This window comes from Tamandua tetradactyla, chromosome 10 (genome assembly GCF_023851605.1).
Source record: "Tamandua tetradactyla isolate mTamTet1 chromosome 10, mTamTet1.pri, whole genome shotgun sequence".
Taxonomy (NCBI): Eukaryota; Metazoa; Chordata; class Mammalia; order Pilosa; family Myrmecophagidae; genus Tamandua; species Tamandua tetradactyla.
In genome coordinates, this window is record NC_135336.1 from 105,089,640 (window position 1) to 105,112,600 (window position 22,961).

General features: G+C 42.1%; 1 protein-coding gene across 4 annotated transcripts in view; it reads left to right on the forward strand.

Moving 5' to 3' along the window:
• Positions 1–22,961, forward strand: part of HLCS (holocarboxylase synthetase) — a 264,092-nt gene that overhangs the window by 45,749 nt on the left and 195,382 nt on the right. For 3 of the 4 annotated variants that reach the window (XM_077119101.1, XM_077119098.1, XM_077119100.1), the window contains 2 exons: positions 576–1,516; positions 6,105–6,287. In XM_077119101.1, coding sequence (XP_076975216.1) covers positions 576–1,516; positions 6,105–6,287 — 1,124 coding nt within the window. The remainder of the gene's footprint in view (positions 1–575; positions 1,517–6,104; positions 6,288–22,961) is intronic. The other variant, XM_077119099.1, reaches the window with a different exon arrangement.

Sequence of the window (22,961 nt, forward strand, 5' to 3'; positions counted from 1 at the left end):
TCCATGAAAGTCTTTTGCTTGTATCACAAGCAAATGAGTGTCAGTTAGTTATGTAAATTTGTGTAAATTCCTTAATTTCCCAATAGACATTTGTCGAATTGTGTGATAGTGCACTTCTAGTCCCATTCTCTCTTTCCCTGCTTCGCCCTATGAAGTGTCCCGAGTGTGTTTTTTCCCTTGGGATGTGCTTGGACAGACTTTAGATATTTGTCCTTTTCATTTCTTAGTCTCATCATCAGGTAGTACATTAACAACTAATAAATTGAATGTAAGTAAATAGCAAAGTCATCGGTTGGGATTGTGCTTTCATCACCAGTTACTAAGGGGAATGGAGACGTCATTGGGATTCGTGTAGGAAAGATGTTGAGGGAACTTGGGTTTCACTTGGGTCTACAGGAGCCCCCTCCTAGCATGCAGGGCCAGTTATGGCGTTCCAAAGGATGCCACAGAGTTGTGATGGGATGAGGTGGGCTCTGCGCAGCTTGGCTGTCCTGGATATAAGTTGCGGAACACCCAGGGTGCCTGCTGCAAACCTTGAACTGGGTGATTAATTGTCTTTCCTGTTCATGCCGTAGCAGTGTACTTGCAGGACTCTGCTCTGAAGGAGCTGAAGGATCAGGCTTCAGACAAACCAGCCCAGTTCCTGCAGCTGAGCCCCAAATCTTCTGTTGAGATTAAACCCAAGAAGGACATTATGGAACCCATTGGCAAAGATGAACCTAAGGTCCTTGAAGAGCCCAAAGAGGAGAAAGGCAGCGTCCCGGGAAGAGAGCCCACCAGGGACGGTGACGGGGGCACAGGCTCCGTCGAGCACTGCAACCTACACCTGTCCAGTTGCCACGAGTGTTTGGAACTTGAGAATAGCACCATCGAGTCAGTCAAGTTTGCATCTGCAGAGAACATTCCGGATCTTCCCTACGATTACAGCAGCAGTTTGGAGGGTGTTGCTGATGAGACCTGCCCTGAGAGAGAAGGAAAGAGAGTCAATGTGGGAAAGGTCCCCAACGTCCTCCTCTTTATGGGCTCCGACTCCAAGGAGGCCCTCATCAGGTTCCGGCAGGTCCGGGACGTTCTTTGTGACTGTGTGGACCCCGATAGCTACACCATCTATCACCTGCTGGAGGAAAGTGTGCTCAGAGACCCATGGCCTGACAACTGCACGCTGCTGGTCCTTGCCACCCAGCAGTCTCTTTCCGATGAGCTGCGCCAGAAGTTCATGGCCTACCTCTCTCAGGGTGGGAAGGTGCTGAGCCTGTCTTCATCCTTCACATTTGGTGGCATCCAGGTGACAAACAAGGGAGCTGCGCAGGAGACGGTCCAGAACTTGGTTTTCTCCAAGGCTGACCAGAGTGAGGTGAAGCTCAGCATCCTGAGCAGTGGCTGTGTGTACGAGGGAGGCCCTGCAGAACAGCATGGCCCAGGCAGGCTGCAGGGCCACCTGGAGAACGAGGCCAGGGACCGGACGATTGTGCAAGTGCCTTTCGGATCATGTGGAGGAGAAGCCGTACTTTGCCAGGTACCGAGGCTGGCGTTGGTTTGATGGCCTTTGGGGTAAATTTTCCCTAAGGTGGTCTGTTTAAGGTTTCCAGTGTTTGGTGCTGTGTTTCTGTGTTTGTGGGACTCTCTGCTGATGGCGAGCAGAAGGTTTTGTTCAGGGCTTTCCCCTGGGGCTGAACTAACAAGAATACTTGTCATGGAGGAAAGAGACTGAAGGATAACCTAGAATTAGAAAATTCTTTCTCATTTTGAGTTTTGTTCATAATGATCTTTCTAAAATATACGAGTCTGCTTCCTTACCTCAAAGTACAGTCTGATTAACATAATCTAACTTTTACTTAATGGAGGAAGTGGAGGGCCTAGGAATCCTGGTTCCAAACGTCAGTGAGTACTGCCTTAAATCTTGTAGCTAATTCCAGGGATTATGAATGTCCACAACTGCAGAGGTAATTTTAGGATCAAGGCATTAGAAATGTCTTCCACTCACCAGTATCTTTCTTAAGAGTTGTCATTCCTAAAATCTAAGTGCTGAGAAGAAATTCAGTTAAGAGAATATTGAATTTATTTAGATTTATGATGTATGGATACATAGATAAGGAAAAAAAACAGAAAAGGAGAAGATGAAAGGAAAATGCAACTTCCTTTACTATCTTTAGGAGCTCTTTTGGTTCTTCTGCTAGTACCGTCCCACCTTTTCCTTTTTGTTTGTTTAAATCAACAGTATCAAGACAGACTATTTCCGAATTTATAATCACTTACTATAAGTCTTTTGATGCCTATAAGGCAAAATATTTGCATGCATTAGGGATTTGTTAATCTGATGAGAAAACTAAATAGACATGGATGTATTGCCTGGAATAGTTCCAAGATGAGTATTTTAGGTTTTGTTTTATTATAGCAATCTTTGTATCAAGTTAGAGAATTATTTACTTTTTTTGGTCTTGTTTTCATTTCGTATGCTCTTTCTCCAGCTTGCCAACAGACTGTCTCTTGAGTTTTCTAATCAAACATTCTTCAAAGGCATATAGATTTGTTTCTTTGCTACTTTGAAGCCCATTTGCTATTCTTAAGCTAACACTCAAGCAAAGATATTAAAAATTAAGAAACCTGAACAATCAGCACAGATGTCCATGTGCAGCCCAGGCAGAATTCCTGCAGGGCTGTAAACCGTGGGAATTAGTCTTTGGAGACCTGATAAATAAATGTTCCTCTTATCTTTTTCTCTGTAAACATGGCAACTATAAAATTGCACAGTTTCAAAAAATCCACTTGAGAGCCCAACTTCCTTGAACCATATTTCAGTTTTGAATAGCAATTTTTACCACCCCTGCCTGTGGCCTTGTCCTAAAAAATTGATTCAGCACCGTTGCAATCCATTTCTCCAAGTTACATAGCATATCTGCTTGCTGTACCATTTAAATTGACTCCTTCAGTACATAAAATTTGATACTGCAGTGCATTGCCCTAGGAGAAAAAAGGCAATATGATGCAGCTTCAAAAATCAGATTCAGAGGATTAGAATGCCATTTTTTATTTTAAATGACTTCCAGTCTCTGTGACATGTTCACTGTTTTCTCTTCAGGCCTGTGCCACCACGATACCGCCTTTAGATCAACCAATAAATGTTATCGCAGGCTGGTTAGTTTCCTCTTTCCCCGTTCAATTTCACAGTCTTCATCTTTGTAATAAACCTAGTAATGATGTAACTCAGTACGAGAAGGTGAAACATTAGGGCACAACACAGCTGCACAATGGGTGGTAGTATCACCAAGCAAGCTGCATATTTTATGCCTTTACCACTGATAAAAATAAAGGGAAAGAGGAAGTGATTTTAAACTTGCTGTACTAAACTTTTCAGGGAAATTTTAAGGCCATGGATTACTGTTGATATTTGAATATCAGATGTTCAAGGAGTTTGGGGTGAACTTGTCCAAATAAAGTCTCTAAAATGAATTTTTAAAAAATTGTGTTTCTATTTCACTTAGCATATGGCAGAAGTGCTATGAAACTTGCTTTTGTGGCACACCTTTTCAACTGCAACACTATTGAAATTTTGAGCTGGGTAACTCTTGGTTGTAGGGGCTGGCCTGTGCATTGTAGGGTGCTTAGCAGCATCCTTGGCCTCTACCTATGAGATGCCAGTAACATTACCCCCTGGTCCCCACACCCCTACCCCAAAGGTGTCACCCAGAATATCTCCAGACATTGCCAAATGTGCTCTGGGAGCAAAATTGCCCCGAGCCATCTTATAGCACTCTTTTACAACAAGTTGCAGCTTTTCTTCCAATCAAAAGTCTTATTTTTAGAAGAGGTGAAGTTCTGTCACTGTGGTAATAGCATCACAAGGGAGGAGCAGCCGTTTGTCAGGTAGCACCGAGGACCAGGACCACGGGTCTGGCAGGCTCATTCTGGTGTGCCGTTCTGTCCCTGCTGATACCATGCCTAACCTGGGAGGCCTGCTTTCTTATTTCCGTTGTAGAAGCACATCATCTGGAGACCGTTAGAGTAAGCAAAAACAGCTGCAACCACTCCAGCAGTTGTCTTTTTCCTTGTCTCCTCGACTTTTAGAGACCTGCCCCTTAGGTCTGCCATTCCTTTGCTGCCCCTGCATCTCTCACACGTGAAAGTGATCTCAGTGCATTTACCACGTGTGCTTCTTGGATATTCTGTGTCAGTACCAGGTCCAGTGAGCCCACGTGCTTTCTTTTTTTTTTTTTTTTTTTTAGGTTTTTATAAATTTTATTTTAACATTTGTTCCCTCTATTATTCATCTTTATTCCATATGTTTTACTCGTCTGTTGAGAAGGTAGATAAAAGGAGCATCAGACACAAGGTTTTCACAATCACACAGTCACATTGTGAAAGCTATATCATTATACAATCATCTTTAAGAAACATGGCTACTGGAACACAGCTCTACATTTTCAGGCACTTCCCTCCAGCCTGTCCACTACATCTTGACTAACAAGGTGTTATCTATTTGATGCATAAGAATAACCTCCAGGATAACCTCTCGACTCTGTTTGGAATCTCTGTCATTGACACTTAATTTGTCTCATTTCACTCTTCCCCCTTTTGGTCGAGAAGGTTTTCTCAATCCCTTGATGCCGAGTCTCAGCTCATTCTAGGATTTCTGTCCCACATTGCCAGGAAGGTCCATACCCCTGGGAGTCATGTCCCACGTAGACAGGGGGAGGGTGGTGAGTTTGCTTGTTGTGTTGGCTGGAAAGAGAGGCCACATCTGAGCAACAAAAGAGGCTCTCTTGGGAAGCTCACTTGCTTTCAGTCATGTGCCTTCTGGGCTGGGAGGGGGTTGGGGTGAGGCATCAAACTTGGTGTCTTTTATTTCTGCCAGCTGTAAGGTTCATCTCAAGGAGAGGGAGTCTGCTTGTATGAGTTAAACGTTGCCACTCCCTGCCGTGGTGACATCCAGGCGAGCACTGATGTTGTCTTCTTGGGCACACAATTAGGTCAGAATTTTTGGTATTAAAAAATCTGTTTCCCTTTTCTGCCTCTTCCAGGGCTGTTTAGAGAACAGGTTTACCTGCTGCCTTTAAGTACCAGTTGATATGCTTTGACAGGGTGAAGCAGAGCACCTCGGCTGACCAGCTGTAGTTTGGGGATGGCATTGGACAGTGCTCTGCAGACCCTTTCGGGAAGAACTCAACTTTAACATTTGGAACTAAAACATTTATTTGGCTATCTAAGGCTTGGGTAGAAATTGAGAGATGTTTAATTGCCTGAAGGTTAAAGCGTACTGATGCCTCTGCAACATCAGGGGAGGGGGCTCTGCATACATTGGAAACCCACAGCTCATCCCTGGCAAAAGCAAGGTGAAACAAACAGGCTCAGGTTGATGCCCTACGTTCCGGTGTCCTCCAGGCCCTAACACCCAAGTAAGCCTGATCTGAAGGGAGTAAGATGTTCTGGTAATTTCCTTTGCTCCAAAACACAGATCATAGATAGGAAAATTGTTGGTCATTTTGACATTGACTGGAGAACAAAGCCTTGAGCTGAAGTACACAAAGTTTTAAGTGCTAAAATCCGATTGGGGAAATAGGTGGGATGTGAAACTGGGTTGGTCTTTCTGTCTCCTGAAACCCAACTCCATCTATGTGAATTCCTGCAAACTTAAAATGGTGCAAAGGCTGCTCTCTCCCTAAGTATTATTACCAGGATTATTTAACAGGTAGAATGGAAGTTTCAAGCATGACCTGTCATATCTCCCCAGGTTCATTAGCGAGTTTAACTGGGCCCCTAGCCCAACTATATTTCTAAATATTTTATGGTAGAATAAGTTAATGACTTGCCCAAGGTCACACAATAATTAGTGATCAAAGTTAGGCACTGAAAAGAGTTTGATTACTAACCACTGCCTTTTCCACTGAGGCCTCAGGGCCTGGCCACTTAGATTTTAATAGGTGCTTTTGAATATTTTATTGCTTGTCATTAGTTTACAAATATTCAGGGTCAAAGTTTATATTTTTTATATGCTGTCAATAATTAGAAGGATTCATGTTCAAATATTCAGAAACACTGGTAAAGAAACTGATTCTGGATGTCTTTAATTGCCTATAAGTTTTACAAAGTGGGTCTTTTCCCCTTAGGTGCATTTAGAACTGCCTCCCAGCTCCTCGATAGTACAAACACAAGAAGATTTTAATTTGCTTAAATCAAGCGACTGTAGAAGATATGAAGTCCTTAAAGAGATCCTGACAACCCTTGGCCTAAACTGTGAAACGAAACCAATTCCTGCCTTAACGCCTCTTCACTTGCTGCCTGCTGCTGAGGTGAGCATGTGGTCTCCGCTGGGAAGACAGCACTTTCACAGCCCACTTCTTTCCTAATGCTTTATTTCAGTCGTTCCGTTTGTGTTTTGACTTTGGATTGTGTAACTCATCTTTGTGGTGTTTGCAAGAGGGAAAGAGAAGACGCTTGGAATTCTGAAGGAATTACATTCTTGGGGTTCTGGCCTTTTCTACTTTAGGGGAGAATCACTGTTTTATGTGTAAAGAGTGTACTTGGAAGCCAAAATTTATTCATTTGCTCTTAAAAACATTGGTTTTGGGGCGGGTCGCGGTGGCTCAGCGGGCAAGAGTGCTTGCCTGCCATGCCGGAGGACCCCAGTTCGATTCCCGGCCCCAGCCCATGTAAAAAACAAACAAACAAACAAAATATAATAAAACAAGAAAATGTTTAAAGATGTTTCCCTTTCTTCCTCCCTTCCTTCCTTCCATCCTTCCTTCCTTCTCTCTGTCTTTCCTTCCCTTCCTCCCTCTCTCTTTAAAAAAAAAAAAAAAACATTGGTTTTGGTTTGTGCCTCCCTCAGCAAATTTGTAGGTGGGAAAACCACAACTTTTGTTTCATTTGCCATCATGTGGCAAGGGGAGCTCATGATTTCGGCTCCTGTCTGTCTCAGTTGCGTCTAAGAAGAAATGCCCAAGGATCTGGGAATTGTGTTGAGGAATTCTCCTGGTCTTTTGTCTGCTTTGATGCCTGTGGTTGGTACCTGCTTTTTTGGGCGGGGCTCCACATTCTCTAGGTATGCTTCTCTCTAGTCCCCTTCTTTACCCAGCTGTCAGTTTCTTACTAATTGTGGCAATTTATTTTCTGGGTTTGTGTCTGTTGTCTCTCCTACACAGGCACCTTTGTGAGTTTAATGACATTACTGTGCAGTTTCAGCAAACACCTAAGAGCCCATTGACTAAACACCACATTTACCTGCTTTCCCTTGAAAAGAACAACTTAGACGCACCCTACATTTTTTAAAAAGGAGGGTTTGTCCTTTGGAATATAGTCTGTTCCTTGACACACTTAGTGTCCAGGGGAGAGCAGAGCTGTGAGCCTTCTGGATATGATGTTCTCACTTGGAAAAGACTCTGAGATCTGAGAGCAGTTAGGATTAGGACACTATAGGATTATTTGAGGACTGGATGAACTAATGAACGTGAAAGTTCAGTCTAAATGTGTTCAAATGACAGTGCTATTATTAGTGTTTCCGTTGTTGTTATTGAGAGGCTAGCCTGGTGCCTGGTCTAAAAAGACACAGGCGATGTATTTAATTTAAAAAATGACTAATATGACAGTAGGTGCTTTTTTTTTTCTTTTATGAAATATTCTTCAGTTGCATTTTTCATTACACAGTTTTTTAGCCAGTTTGCTCTGTTTTTACTGAGGGCTCTTGGGAGTTAATGGTCTGACTTTCATATTCACCTTCATTTCAGGAACTCAAGGCTGCCCTCAGTTTCTTGGTTTTATGGGTTTCGTTAATAGAAGGAAAAGCATCACTGACCTCAGTCTTGTGATTTGCAAAAGCATCAAAATAAGGCTAGTGCCCAGGGCTTCAGCTCTTCTGAATGAACCACCTACAGACCTCTTACGTTGGAGTGCAGGGCAGAGCAGGGAGGGCAGGGAGTTCGGGTCCACTGGGAAATGTGTCAGTCACTGTCCTTGACCTTCTCTTTCCTTCCTTTCCTGAGGCCTAGATGCTGGGGGCAGGAAATGCAAGGAAAGGCCAGAGCTGCTGGTTGCTGGCAGCCAGTGTGGTCAAGGAGCCAAACGGCTCCGTCAGCGCAGGAGCACTGCCTGACTTTCCTGGTGGTTCTTTTGACTGTGATGGTTTGGGGACTTTGACTCTTGATTTTTGGACATAGCAGCAGAGAGAAAAGAGTGACCGCAGTTTTAGTCTTTTTGGCTTTTCCAGCGTATTTTTTTTTAAATTTTTTTTATTAATCAAAAAAAAGAAAAGAAATTAACACAACATTTAGAAATCATTCCATTCTACACATGCACTCAGTAATTCTTAGTATCATCACATAGATGTATGATCATTATTTCTTAGTACATTTGCATCGATTTAGGAAAAGAACTAGCAAAACAGCAGAAAAAGATATAGAATGTTAATATAGAGAAGAGAATTAAGATAATAATACTAATAAAAAAATATATATATATAAAAAGGAAAAAGAAAAAAACAAAAACAAAGATACAAACAAACAAACAAACAAACAAAAAACTATATTTCAGGTGCAGCTTCATTCAGTGTTCCAACATAGTTACATTACACTTAGGTATTATTGTGCTGTCCATTTTTGAGTTTTTGTGTCTAGTCCTGTTGCACAGTCTGTATCCCTTCAGCTCCAATTACCCATTATCTTACCCTGTTTTTAACTCCTGCTGGTCTCTGTTACCAATGATATATTCCAAGTTTATTCTCGAATGTCGGTTCATATCAGTGGGACCATACAGTATTTGTCCTTTAGTTTTTGGCTAGACTCACTCAGCATAATGTTCTCTAGGTCCATCCATGTTATTACATGCTTCATAAGTTTAGTCTGTCTTAAAGCTGCATAATATTCCATCGTAGGTATACGCCACAGTTTGTTTAGCCACTCGTCTGTTGATGGACATTTTGGCTGTTTCCATCTCTTTGCAATTGTAGATAATGCTGCTATAAACGCTGGTGTGCAAATGTCCGTCTATGTCTTTGCCCTTAAGTCCTTTGAGTAGATACCTAGCAGTGGTATTGCTGGGTCGTAATCCATTCTGCCAGTCTATGTCTTTTGATTGGGAAATTCAGTCCATTAACTTTTAGTGTTATTACTGTTTGGATAATATTTTCCTCTACCATTTTGCCTTTTGTATTATATATATCATATCTGATTTTCCTTCTTTCTACACTCTTCTCCATGCCTCTCTCTTTTGTCTTTTCATATCTGACTCTAGTGCTCCCTTTAGTATTTCTTGCAGAGCTGGTCTCTTGGTCACAGATTCTCTCAGTGACTTTTTGTCTATAAATGTTTTAATTTCTCCTTCATTTTTGAAGGACAGTTTTGCTGGATATAGGAGTCTTGGTTGGCAGTTTTTCTCTTTTAGTAATTTAAATGTATCATCCCACTGTCTTCTAGCTTCCATGGTTTCTGCTGAGAAATCTACACATAGTCTTATTGGGTTTCCCTTGTATGTGACAGATTGTTTTTCTCTTGCTGCTTTCAAGATCCTCTCTTTCTCTTTGACCTCTGACATTCTAACTAGTAAGTGTCTTGGAGAACGCCTATTTGGGTCTATTCTCTTTGGGGTGTGCTGCACCTCTTGGATCTGTAAATTTAGGTCTTTCATAAGAGTTGGGAAATTTTCAGTGATAATTTCTTCCATTAGTTTTTCTCCTCCTTTTCCCTTCTCTTCTCCTTCTGGGACACCCACAACACGTATATTTGTGCGCTTCATATTGTCATTCAGTTCCCTGATCCCCTGCTCAAGTTTTTCCATTCTTTTCCCTATAGTTTCTGTTTCTTTTTGGAATTCAGATGTTCCATCCTCCAGTTCACTAATTGTAGCTTCTGTCTCTTTAAATCTACCATTGTAGGTATCCATTGTTTTTTCCATCTTTTCTACTTTGTCCTTCACTCCCATAAATTCTGTGATTTGTTTTTTCAGATTTTCTATTTCTTCTTTTTGTTCAGCCCATGTCTTCTTCATGTCCTCCCTCAATTTATTGATTTGGTTTTTGAAGAGTTTTTCCATTTCTGTTCGTATATTCAGCATTAGTTGTCTCAGCTCCTGTATCTCATTTGAACTATTGGTTTGTTCCTTTGACTGGGCCATATCTTCAATTTTCCGAGTGTCATCCATTATTTTCTGCTGGTGTCTGGGCATTTGATCAGATTTCCCTGGGTGTGGGACCCGGCTGGTTGAAAGGTTTTTCTGTGAAATCTCTGGGCTCTGTTTTTCTTTTCCTGCCCAGTAGGTGGCGCTCATAGCGCTCATCTGTCTGCGGGTCCCACCAGTAAAAGATGCTGTGGCTCCTTTAACTTGCCAATCCGAATCTCGCAGTCGGCCCGGGAAACCGCGTGTGGAGAGGGGGTCTCCGGCCGCCGCGGCTTGGGGGAGTGCTGGTCCAAATTGCCCAGCTGGCCCGAGATGCCAAGCGTGGCGGGAGGGCCCCGCTATCCAACGTTCCCAGTCAGACCGGGGAGCCACGTGCGTGGAGGGGACCCCAGTCGCCAGCTGCCCCAGCCGGGAAAACGCGCGCCCCTCGGGTATCTCACCGCAGCGGATTCTCCCTGCCCGTTCAGCCGTTCCAGAATGGGGTATGCTGTCTTTTTGGTCTCTGTGTGGCTCTGGGAGCTGTTTCGTATTGTTTCTGTTTCTTTAGTTGCTGTTCTGGAGGAGGAACTAAGACCCGCACGTCTTACTAAGCCGCCATCTTCTCCGGAAGAAGCGTCCCTGTTGATCTTGTATACCTATGCTGGGGACTGCTTTTTCTCGCAGTCACTAATCTTTGACTGAATTTGGTTTGGCTTTGGGAGCCCAAGGAATAGGGTGAGTGTGTACGTGTTGTCATTTTCTGCATCCTCGTCTCTTATTGTTTATTAAGTCCTCATAGAAGATCTTGAATTGGCTCTTGGAGGTAATGTAAGAACCCTGGGTTTTATTATTATTTTTTCCTGGAACAGAGGTTCTCTAAAGGGTTATCGAGCAAATTATTGTGAAGATAGATGCTCCCCAACTGTGATGGTCTTTCTGGAGGCAGGTGGGTGAGTCCTTGTGCCTTTCTCCCAATGCCACGGCCAAGGCATCTCGGGTCGCCCTGGACTGTGCTGGTGGCTCCATATTTATAGATATGGACCGCAGAGACTGGGAATAGAATTTGGCACTGCTTTCTGTTTGGGTTTGTTTCCTGCAGCCCTTCTCAGTAGACCTCGTTGATCTCCTAGAAGTAAGTTATGTAGCAAGGATCTTGGCTTCCGGTCTTCTGTCAAGTGCTGCCCATCTGTTAGGACTCAACACCTGCCTTGGGGAAGGATGAGGCAGAGGTTCTCTCTCTGCTTTCTGCTTCCCACTTCCCGGAAAATGCTCTGCTCTTTCGGCAACCACAGCTCCCTACCACCAGGTGTCGCTGCCGAGCTAGGCTGCTGGTGGACAGATCCCTAGACTGTTAAAACATTTCTTCTGAGATTTTTTCTCTCTGTATCAGTTCAAGTGATTTAGTTGTACAGTGTAATAGTTTTCCATTATGGTGGTGGTCCTTCCTTTTGGGTCTGTAGAAATTATTTAAAATATCACGGTCAATAATATTCATCCTTTATTTAACATCTGCTGTGCAAAAGGCACTGTCATAGGAAAGAACAAAATAAACACACTAGTTACCTAGGCAGTTTCACTGCCTACCAGCTGCATTGATACAGTGTGGTTGCCTTGGCACTTGCTCTTGTTAGCAAATAGCACCAAAGATTTATGAAGCACCCGTGTGCTTCTATCTTGATGTGATGTAAATGAAAAAGAATAGCACAGTGGTCCAAGTAGGATAAATAAACACTCAGTACAGTCGATCCTTGACATTTGCCAGGAATGTGTTCTGGGGCCTTCACTGGTGCCTACACACACAATAGCATGCGATTGCTGCTGTGAAGTTTGGCCATATCTGACTTCACAAGTGCCACTGTGCCACAAGAGGGTAGCAGGGCTCTGCCCAAGCCCATCACATCTGATCCAGCCTGCCCCAGTGGAATTACAGCATGAGGGGACATTCAGCCCATGCACATATGTGTACCACACATGTGTGTCCATAGAAAAAAAGACTGGAAGGAAGTAGCGAATATGTAGGGTATATTTCTGGGGGCTGGCATTAATAATATTTTTCAACTTCCTGAATTTTCCAGATTTTCTATCATGAGCATATATCACTTTTATAATGATGCAAAACCCATCATTAAGCAAATTACTGGACACCACTGGCCTTTGAAGACCTCCTCAAAGTGGTCAAAACTTGACTATTAAAAGACAAGGAATTTCCTTTAGTTATTGATGATTTATTTGCTATTTGCCATCTATATTAATTATTTGAAAAGATCTCGCTCTTGTCAGTAAATCACTTCACTGTGGCAAATGACCTGTGAAAGCTACGACTGTTAGGTTAAATCGGGCACTCTCGAGTTAGCACAGGGCCCCTAGTGACTGAGCTCTGCATCCGCTTCCAAGGCCAAAAAAGCATTGCTGGTTCATAATTCTCGTGCACCCATCCTGACTCAGATGTACCAGTTTCTTGACAGAATGCTTTGAACTCTTTCTTAAAGAACACCACATGCATGCCGATATCCATGTGGTGAGCTTTTAAATATAATTTTCTGTGTTGTGTGCTTTTGGGTTGGCTGCAAAGTTCTGTGGAGTCAGGTGAATCTTCCTCCTTGGGTGGGTGATGGGAAGTCAGCAGAAATACACTGCATGTGTTTGTGAGATGCTGATTTTATAGAAAAACACACACACACATCTTTTCCTTGCAGAACTTAATGTCCAGTGAAGAAACCAACTGTTCCCTTTCTCCCTCTCCACATTCCCCTGAATTCCATTTCCATCTTTATTTCTGCCAGAAGGATGGCAAAAAAATAGAGGACACAAGAGGCACAGGGGATTGTGCTTGAACTGGTGGCCTGTATGTGCAGACAGAGCCGTCAGTTCCCCACCCGGTCTGCAGGGCCAGCTGCCAGCCTGCCCCCTGCCAGCCCCCACTGGGCCAGAAGGAAGAGGGATGGGTTGTGCAGACCCTTCGGCAAGGCTGGCAGCTGTTGGGCTGGACAACTGCAACCTTTGGCAGTGCCTTTTAGACTGGGCATCTCTCCTCAGGCTTGGGGAAGCATGAGATTCTTTCTCAAACTACAAAGCTTCGAATTCTTACACATCCATTGTGGCTGGAAGCTAATTCCAAGTAGGCGACCTGAATAATGGGGACAGGCTGGGCCTTGGCAGGTGCCCTGGGAGAGGGGATCAGGTTACTCTCCTTGGGATCAAGATGTAACCCTAACGAGACGTGACAACCGGGTTTGTTATGAAAGTAACTGGGTAGAAATCACTGTTTTGTGTTTCTATGTGTGTATGTTTAATTATGCCAGTGTGGGAGTTGTGGGATGGATAACACATGCTTGAAAATAATAACCAGTTATCGCATTTCATTTTATTTCAACTCAAAGTTATTTGCTATGAAACACTGCCCCCCACCTCAAATTCAGGTATTGTTGATAGGATAGTTTTGATATTTGCAAATGTATTTAAAAACACCTAGTATAATCCCCTCTACTCATTTTTATTTTAAACTTGTTTTATTTTGCAGCATAACATATATACAAAGCAAAGAAATAAAAAAGCAATAGTTTTCAAAGCACTCTTCAACAAGTGGTTACTGGACAAATCCCAGAGTTTGTCATGGACTGCATATAATCCTCTCATATTTTTCTTTCTAGCTGTTCTAGAATATAGGAAGCTAGAGGGCTTAAATACTTTTTTTAATCATCACAATCGACTCTTTTTTGATGAAAAATAACATATATACAAAAAAGCTATAAATTTCAAAGCATAGCACCACAATTAATTGTAGAACATATTTCAAACTTTGACATGGGTTACAGTTTCACAATTTTAGGTTTTTTTTTTTTTTTTCCACATGGGCAGGTACCGAAAGTCAAACCTGGGTCTCTGGCATGGCAGGCAAGAACACTGCCTGCTGAGCCACTGTGGCCTGCCCCAATTTTAGGTTTTTACATCTAGCTGCTCTAAAATACTGGAGAGTAAAAGAGATATTAATTTAATGATTTAGCATTCATTTCATTTGTTAAGTCCTATCCTCTATGTATAATTCCACCATCACCTTTTATCTTCCCATACCTCTCTTCAGACTTGTTTGGGCTATGGCGTTCTAAATTTTTTATATTGGAAGAGTCTGTCACTAATATGGGGTAGGGAGATGGAACTATTAGGTGTTCTGGAGAGGCTGGGCTAGGCTTCAGGACTTATCTGGACCCCCTCTACTCATCTTTAAAAACTTTTTATTGTGGTAATAGATATATATAACACATAATTTCAAGGAATTACTTTCTGATGTTGGTTTCTTTAGAAAGAAACTAAAACTCAGTCATAGCATGTGATTCTTGCTCCTCTTTCTCTAACTGGCCCCTCATTTAGCAGACCCATGAGTGCCTCCTAAGTGTCGGGCCCTGCAAAAGTTTCTGGAAAACAACAGATACTTTCTCATTTTAGGGACATGCTTTATAGTTAGCCAAGTGCTTTTACACACGTCAAGGCCTCGGTTGGATTTCACAGTGGCCCTGTTAGGAAGGCAGGGGAGGGAATGAGTTTATAGAGTTGGAAAGAGGCTCATGAATTTTTCTAACAAGTTAATTAGGATTTTCCAGTTAAAAAAAACAAAAAACCTTTGCTTTCCATCTTTTAGCCCAGTATTTGGCATGGAATTCTTCCCCTTCCCCAACCTTTAATCTCAGGTCTGAATCTGAATGTGCAGTAAGAGAAAAACTTCTAGTGTTGCTCTGAAGTACAGTTTAAGAAATAAGTTTTAGAAATCCAAATTAAAGAGAAACTCAGAATTCCAGGTGCACCCTGAATAGCTTTTGACATGTGGCTGACATGATGTTGTGGTGGGTACTTTACAATACAGCACCAGCTAAAGAGCAGCTGCCAGATTAAAGCAAACATTTAAAAGCCTTTATAGCTGTGAATGTTTTTAAGGGTCTTTCATATACCTATTTCTCTCCCTTCTTTCTTCCTTCTGCCTTCACCTAAACTGGAAATTTTTTGTTTGTTTTAACTGGCTTCCTGTTATCAGACATAATACCCATGGTAAAGGTGACGGGATGAGTTTTGACACTGAAATGTAAAAGAAATAAAATACTTGAGGTATTTTCCTTAGCTCCCTTTATTTGATTTTATTTTTGGTGGGGGAAGACCCTTCAGCTACTGTATGTCCTGTATTTTTTATTTGAGTCTTGTTTCCGCAAAAGCGTTTCAAAGTAGCTTCTGCAGAGTAAATACCTCTGTTAAAACCAAGAGATGGAGAATCAGCTTGTGGGAAACATTGATGGATGGCTTGTGTTGTTTTCCTTTTTTAATTAGTCTTTAAATCTGGGTCTCTCTGTGTTTTACTTTAGCTCTCTGATCTGGAGAAGGGGTAATTAGGTCTCTAACTCAGAAATTTCCTACTTGGGGATTGTGTCCTATCTAGGAAGGATGCTTTTATTTCTTCAAGACTGTTTCTATCTGCCGCCTGCTGCATATACAGTCATAGATCTGTGGATGGGAAACAGGCTCTTTTGAAATAAAAAAATCCTCTAACATAAAATGCTTTTTGTCTTGTGCACCAGCTCCCTAATGGCTGCCACATGTGAGTAGGGATGGACAGTGGCGTTATCTCCTGGGGAAGTCGAGTGAAGCTGTCTCTAGGAAGTCTCTTACATTCTTAAGCTGTCTCTTAGGAAGTCTCTTAAGTCTTAACATTCTTAAGCACAGATTTTTGACTCTCATGTCCAAAAACAAAAATTCCTAGAGAGTAAGCCCATACAGGTCCTGGTGGCAGGATCAGGGTGAGAGGTGGGCACGGCAGTGGGGCATCCACCTTAGCAGGGAAATGGGGGTGGGGGGGGTGGGGAGCTGGTTCTGCTCGCCCCGGTGGGGCATATGGTGTCGGCATAGGAACGTCGGGGTCAGAGCCCTTTGGTAAATGCTCTACTTCAGTTTTGAAGATGAGAGTTACAGTCGGGGAACACATTTTGTTCCCATCCACGCTAATCATTTGAGAATGTTGCTTTGAGAATTGCGCTGCCTTGGAAATATGTACACCGTATTTTGGGGATTTCCAAATTGACAGGCAATTTGTGGAACCGAAGGGTGGTTAATCCTGCGTTTCCCCTGCCTGAGCGAGAAGGGTAGAGACAGAGGGGCATTCCGCAGAGAGGGGCTGGTGCAAGTCGGAGACCTCTGTGGCTTCCTTGAGAAAGCAGGCCAGCGTGGTGGCAGGGAAATGCGGCTGCGGTTAGCCTGTCTGTCCTTTGGTCACTTTCTCTTGGAGGTAAGGAGGGACTGCTAATTGCCGTCTTAGTTTTGTTGTTGTGTTGTGCCTTGTGTTTCTCTTGCTAGACACATCTGTTCAGACATCACACGGGCGAGTTTGTACCTTGTGTTTCTTGTATGATTCTACATCATGATCCTGTGTGCACTTGGAACATTTTTCTCTCTTACAACATTTTCAGGCTTTGATTTTAGAATGCACCCAGTGGTAGAAATATTGGGGTTCAAGACCATAATGTAAGTCCTTACTGATCATTGAAGATGATATCCCTTTTAAGCAATTCTAGAGATCAGATCCCATTTAGATTAATTGAGAAACCTGGGCTTTAAAGGGAAACCTCAGAGTCTTTAGAATATGTGTTTTAACCCAGAGGTTTCAGTGGCATTTGAGTCTTTTCAGTTTCAACCATAGACCAAAGTCTTTGGCTTTTCTTTCTTTCTTTTTTCTAAGTATTTATATGTCTGCTTGACCTAAAACTATAAGAAAATGTTATAAGATTGCCTAAATAGAACCTGCCTCCGTTAGAATTCTTTTCCTCAATAAATTTCTGAGGTGAAAAGAAGACTTTGGTTAGAGTATGTGGAGATTTCTGCTATAAAGGAAATGTATTTCCCACTGACACATGGAGACTCAAAGCGTGATTTTGTTACAGGACAGTATATTTTTCTTTTGTGCCTCTCGTGGGCATGTCTGAGTGTGGGGACAAAGGGACAGTGGGCAAAGCAAAGGGTTACTGCAGCACTGTGTTCTCACACCTTCAAGACTTAAGTTCATATTCAAAATGGATCTTTCGAGAAAGTGGCCTGGTATTGACATTCACTGTGAATGTCATTGACATTCACTCACATTCATAGACCACGAGTCTTTCCTGAGGACTAAATGGTGAAAACGTTCAGTTTAAACGTATTTACCTCCTGCAGACAAAGTAAAAGTCTGCAAGATTAAAATTAAAATAAAAAAAAATGCTTTTCTATGAAAACTTGCTGCAGTTTGTTCTTCTGTGCCATGGCAAAAACTTTTGGCAAGCTTTTTTCTTCTCTATGAGCAAAAATTAATGCTATGCACAGTAACTGTTGGAGGGGAATTGATTGAGGGCTTCACTCAGCCCATTTCCAGTTTTCATCTGTACTTAGTGTGTAAGGAAATATATCTTTAAAAAGAAACATCAAACAGTGGTTTCATAATTTAAAAAGTAGCAGAGGTGAATATCCAGATTGTTTCTGCCTCTGATAGCCTAAGTTATTACTTTGTAACTCTTCACTGGCAACCTTGGATAGACCATGATGATTTAAGTTTTCTGCAGCTTTTTAGTCCATAGTGATCTGTAATTTTGAAGGTTCTCCCCTTTGCATATATTTAGGTGTGATGTCTCATATTGATGAATCGAGTTTGCCAGAAAAGATACTTTTTAAAGGATACAACACTGTTACCAAATACTCATTACCAAACCCTTCCCTCATCGGTAGTAGGAAGGTAGACGACATGACCATTCTCATAAATATCACTCTGTCATATTCATGCTGGTCCCAGGAAAGCAAATAGACTAAAAATATTTTTTAAAAATTTATTTGGAAATTTTTAAGTAGTTCCATTGAATGTATTACTATCTAAGAATCTATTATGATTATCACCTTTTTCATCTTTATACTAAGTTTGAAATTCTGTTATTTCTTCATAGTTTATTTGATCACAATGAGAGAACATTCTGCTTTCTGCTTTATTTTATTTATTTCAGGCTGTTTCTCAAATTAATTTTGCTTTTCAGAGTTATCAATCCAATATACAGCAGCCTCAAGTTTACAAACAAGGTGTGTTTTGGAAGTTCGTGTGCTAAATTCAGGCTGTTTAAAAACTCAGACCCCATCATTTATGACAAGTGGACTTTCTTACCAGCCCACAAATGTTTTTATGCATTGTAATGCAATTAAACCACAGAATATTTCTGTTAGAACTCAACCACCATCTTATGATACCTCCCAAGTCAGATTCTGGCTTGGAGGACCGTAGATGAAGTTAGAGCACGATGAGAGTCTGTTTCTACTTCTTCTTTATTTGACTCAGGATTTAACACTTCTATTTCAGACATTCCTCAAAAAACACTCTTGTTGGGTGCTTAGTAATACCTTGGTATATATGTGTATATATATGTATACACACACCTATAGGGAATTAATGAATTCCTGTCACTAGATTATTCTTTTTGTATATTTAGGAAAACTTTTTTTTCTTCTTTCAAAGTAACCATTCAACTGTAAATACAAGTAAAAGAAAACATTTTATAGAAAATTTCAAATATACAAAAGCAACCAGAATAATGCAGTGAAGTGCCATGTATGCATTACTCCTCTTGGTAATTGTTAATTTATGGCCAATTTCGTTTCTTCTATTTTTACTTACTCCTCCTCCTGTATTATTTTGAGCACGTCCCGTTTATTGTATCACATCTCTCATCTGTAGATATTTTAGTATGTATCTCTAAAAGATACGATCTCTTTGTAAAAACATAACCACAGTACCACAACTGCACCTGAAATAAAACAACGATTCCTTCATATAATCTCATATAGTGCCGGCATTCTGGTTTCCAATTAGCCAAAGTTAAAGATGGGCTGTGTCATCCATTCATTGTGGATCAGCCTGTCAAGCCCATTGTAAAACAAAGGCAGGAAGAAAGCAACTTGATACAAACTGTTGTAACTTTTTGCGAAAGTAACCTGGAAAGCTGATTTCTGGGTCTCCTTTGAATGCTGCATGTCAACCCCCTTTCTCATGCCATTCTGAAAACGGCAGCAGGTGACCATCTGTAAGACAGCTCTGTACATGGAGACTCGGGTGCTGTGTTCCAGCTCTCGTCCTTTCAAAAGTGAACATGAGTTCCTCATCCTCTCTCTTCTGCACCCTAAGTTCTGGATTTTGTTTTAGCAGGGACGGTTTTGATTTTTGCTCGGTATGCTTTCGGTTCAGGTTGATGTGGCCTTTGACCTAGCCACTTTCTTACAATAAACAGTTTGTTGATGAGAGCAGCTGCCCAGCAGATTGTTTCCAGATTGTTCTCTCCTGGCTGAAAACAGAGTGCACCTTACGAAGAAGACTGCTTGAAGCTTATGGCTTCTGCTTCTTAGGACTCTGCCTTTGAAGCCATCTGTCAGCCTCTGAACATTTTTCTGTTTATATCTAGTGAAACGGTGTGAATCTGTGGTGGTAGAAATCAGACCTCACTTATAATCGTGAATATTTTATTTTATTTTTCCAGTGAATGGTGGCAGAGTCTTTGGAAGTTTCTGCCATATGGAGCGATTCCGTATATTACCGCAAAAATTCCCAGCGTTTGGTAAATGGAAATTAGCATACCATGTGGTACTGTGTAGAAAACTAGACAGAATATGCTTATTTAGTACAGGAATTCATGCTCTTAACTACTTAAAGGTTTTCTACACAATTAAGGAATAGGATCACTTTCAAATAGAGGGTAAGTATTACTATCTTGTGATTTGGGCCCTTTTAAAATATCTACTCTTATTTGTTTTTTCCTACTTATGAAAGATGGTCCTCCAATTTTTTTTTAATGTGAGAGACAAGTAATATAATGATTTGGCAATCCATGTGAATCAAAGGCACCTCTTAGTTTGGATTTTTGCTGCTTCCTTGCTCCCCCACCAGCCCCTCCCCCCACCATTACCTAGAATGGCCTGTCTCCTTGGGGCAGCCTTCATTAAGAAGGGAAAGGCAGAGCCTTCAGCCTCGGAGCCAACACATTTCACTAAACTGGCCACCAGGGCCTGCTGTCAGAATGGTGAGGCTGAGCTCACCTCCCTAGAGGCGAGTTTACTTTTTCTACAACCAGTAAATTTTGTTAAGCTACCAATCCTGGTTTCAAATCTCAGGTCTCACTGCTCAGACACAGTCACCAGCATGCTGACAGCCATATCCCTTCCCGCCAGGTATTAGGTGAGACCTGAACAGAGTTTGAGACCTAAGATTAAGATTCGTGTGTTTTTCATTTGGCGCCAGTAAAATCATTATACATCAGTAGATTTCACATATACCAAAAATCTTCGTGAAATGCACTGGGGTCTGCCCTCACTGGAAGCCTGTCCTGCGCTTGGACTGTCTGGGGTCCGGGCTCCTGAGGAATCCTTGCTTTTTCAGGAACGTGTTTTTGCCTGGGGAAGGGCTTAGCCTCCCTGCCCAAATGCAGACAGCACGGGCAGTGGGTGGCGTCACTCATCTCCAACTAAGATGTGAAACGCTAAAGGAGTGGTTTTTGTTATTGTTTTGTCTTTTGATTTTTACAAAAATCTCATCTTTGAAGATTTCCAGAATCAACAGCAGAACAAAAATACACAGTGGGAGCTGGCAGGGACTCTAGGGAGAGCTTCTGAACAGCTCCCTCTGTTTCTCCTGAACTTTTTATTTTGTAGAAATTAAAACCTAAGGAAAGGTGAAAGAATCGTACATAAGCCCCATGTAGCCTTCAGCCAGATTTACCATGTTTTTTTTTGATGGAAGATACATTTTCATTCATTAATATGAAGTGCAGAGCTGACTGTAAGTTATTTATGAGACAGTGAGGCTTTGACATTTTTGCTTGTAGGAGTTGGGAGGAGAATGGTACTGGTTTCCACTTGATCCTGGTCTTACCTGTTTTGTTTATTTCAAGTAAAACCGGTAGCCTACTGGTTTGTGGTGGTTTTGATGTTGGTCGTCACCCTTCTAGGGGATGGACAGATGGGTCTTATCTCCACGTGGACCTGGATGGGAAAAGCACATTCCTGGAAGACTTGCAAAATAACACGCTTTAAAAGTCTTAAATTAGATCACATAAGAATAATCTTATAACCAGGCGATCTGAGGTACTAGTTGATCTTTTAAGCCCAACAAAGGAATTCTCCCTCCCGATCTGGGAAAATTCCACTGATGACATACCGTGGATAGATGGGATTTAAAGGTTTTCTTTCAGTTTCCTAACTCAGGTATTATGACTTGGAACCTTAGGTCCGGTCACTTCCAGGGGGATTTTTTTTTTGAAACTCTAAGTATGGTTCAAAAGCTGCTGTTGTATTATTTATGTGACTATCTGTGTACCCCATGAAACTATAATGCAAGGTCATGTGAAGGCAAGGACCATATGTTGTTGAATCTTTGTATTCCTTCTCCAGTATTTTGCCTGTTGTAGACATGTAGTAGATTATCTTTTGTTTGAACACTTAAAATCACTTTGACTTTCCCTGCTGATGTTCTATGACACACATGCCTGTGACCTTGGGGGATAGATCAGCAGTAAATGCCTTTTCTCAACCCCCAACTCAGAGCAGCTGTCTGATGCAATCTAGCTCCCTGTCACCCCTTATTCAGCTATAGTGGGAATTCTATGAACAACCATGTTCAACATTTAAAAAGAATCAGCTCTACCTGTGGCTGAGGAAAAATGACTATATGGAGATGTAGGAAAAAGTTGGAATAGTTTTATCTGTTCTCAAAGGTGCTTTCCAGTTTGGGAGTGATATTAAGTATGAACTGGCAAGTTAGCTTGTCCTTCTCTGAGTGAGTAGTGCTCTCTAAAGTGTAGACAGCACCATCTACTTTGATAGTTCGTATTTAGGTCTGTGCTCTTTCTTGCATGCTTAGGATAGGGTTTACACCCTCCCCACCTCCCTGTACTATCCCCACCCCCCCACCCTACCTCTGTGTTCTTTTCTGGGATTCTCTGAATTTTGCAGTATCAGGGTGAGAGCCAGGTGAACAAATAAATCTTTGCTAGAATAAGAGGACCCGAGTGCAAAGCTCTTTGCCCTTTCTCTGACACCTGCCTCAGACTGGGACCACCATTCTCTTTTCAGGTGACATGTATGCTTTAATATTGGAATCCTAGATTTTAACTGAGATTTAATTTTAACTGAGAATTAAACACCCCAGACTAGGGGACCCTTGAATGCTGAAGCTGAGAGGGATGTTCTAGTCTCCTCGTTTAAAAAATGGAGAAACCGAGGCACAAAATGGCCAGCTCCCAGCCAGTAGCAGAGCTATTGATCGATTGGCAGCAGAACAGCTGATCCATTGCCAGGCCAGGCTGGTAGATGGCAGGCAAATAGTTTAGGATGGGTGGGGCTTTGTGAAATACTCAAAATCAGACCCAGGCCATGGGCTCCAGTCCTGCCTCTCAGCATCACAGGGGAAGAAGAAGCGTTGGGGTGCACATCTGCAGGTGTGTACGCTTGTGCGTGCACATATGTGTGCCATCTAAAGGCAAGGAGGGTAGGGCCGTCCCACAGGCACTCCCCGCTGGCCCCCTGGGCTCACATATGAGAGTCTTCTTGGCTTTCCACTCCACAGCCCCTGCTCTGTCAGCAGCCTGTTTAGATTGGACTCAGAATAATGGCAGGGGGTTCACATGGGCAGGCTTAATGAAGGCCCTGGAGACGTCTCTGCTGGAGACCCCCAATTGGTGAGCCCTGTCATGGAAGCTTGCGCCTCGTGGTAGAAGCAGGTGTTGAGCTTCAGACCCGTAAAGCTTCCCTTTTTTCTCTCAAGGCAGTCCTGTGGCTTTCTTTGGTTTCTGCACTTAGAGAATAGATTTCACCTTTAAAATGAGCTGATTTGGCCCAGTGGAGGT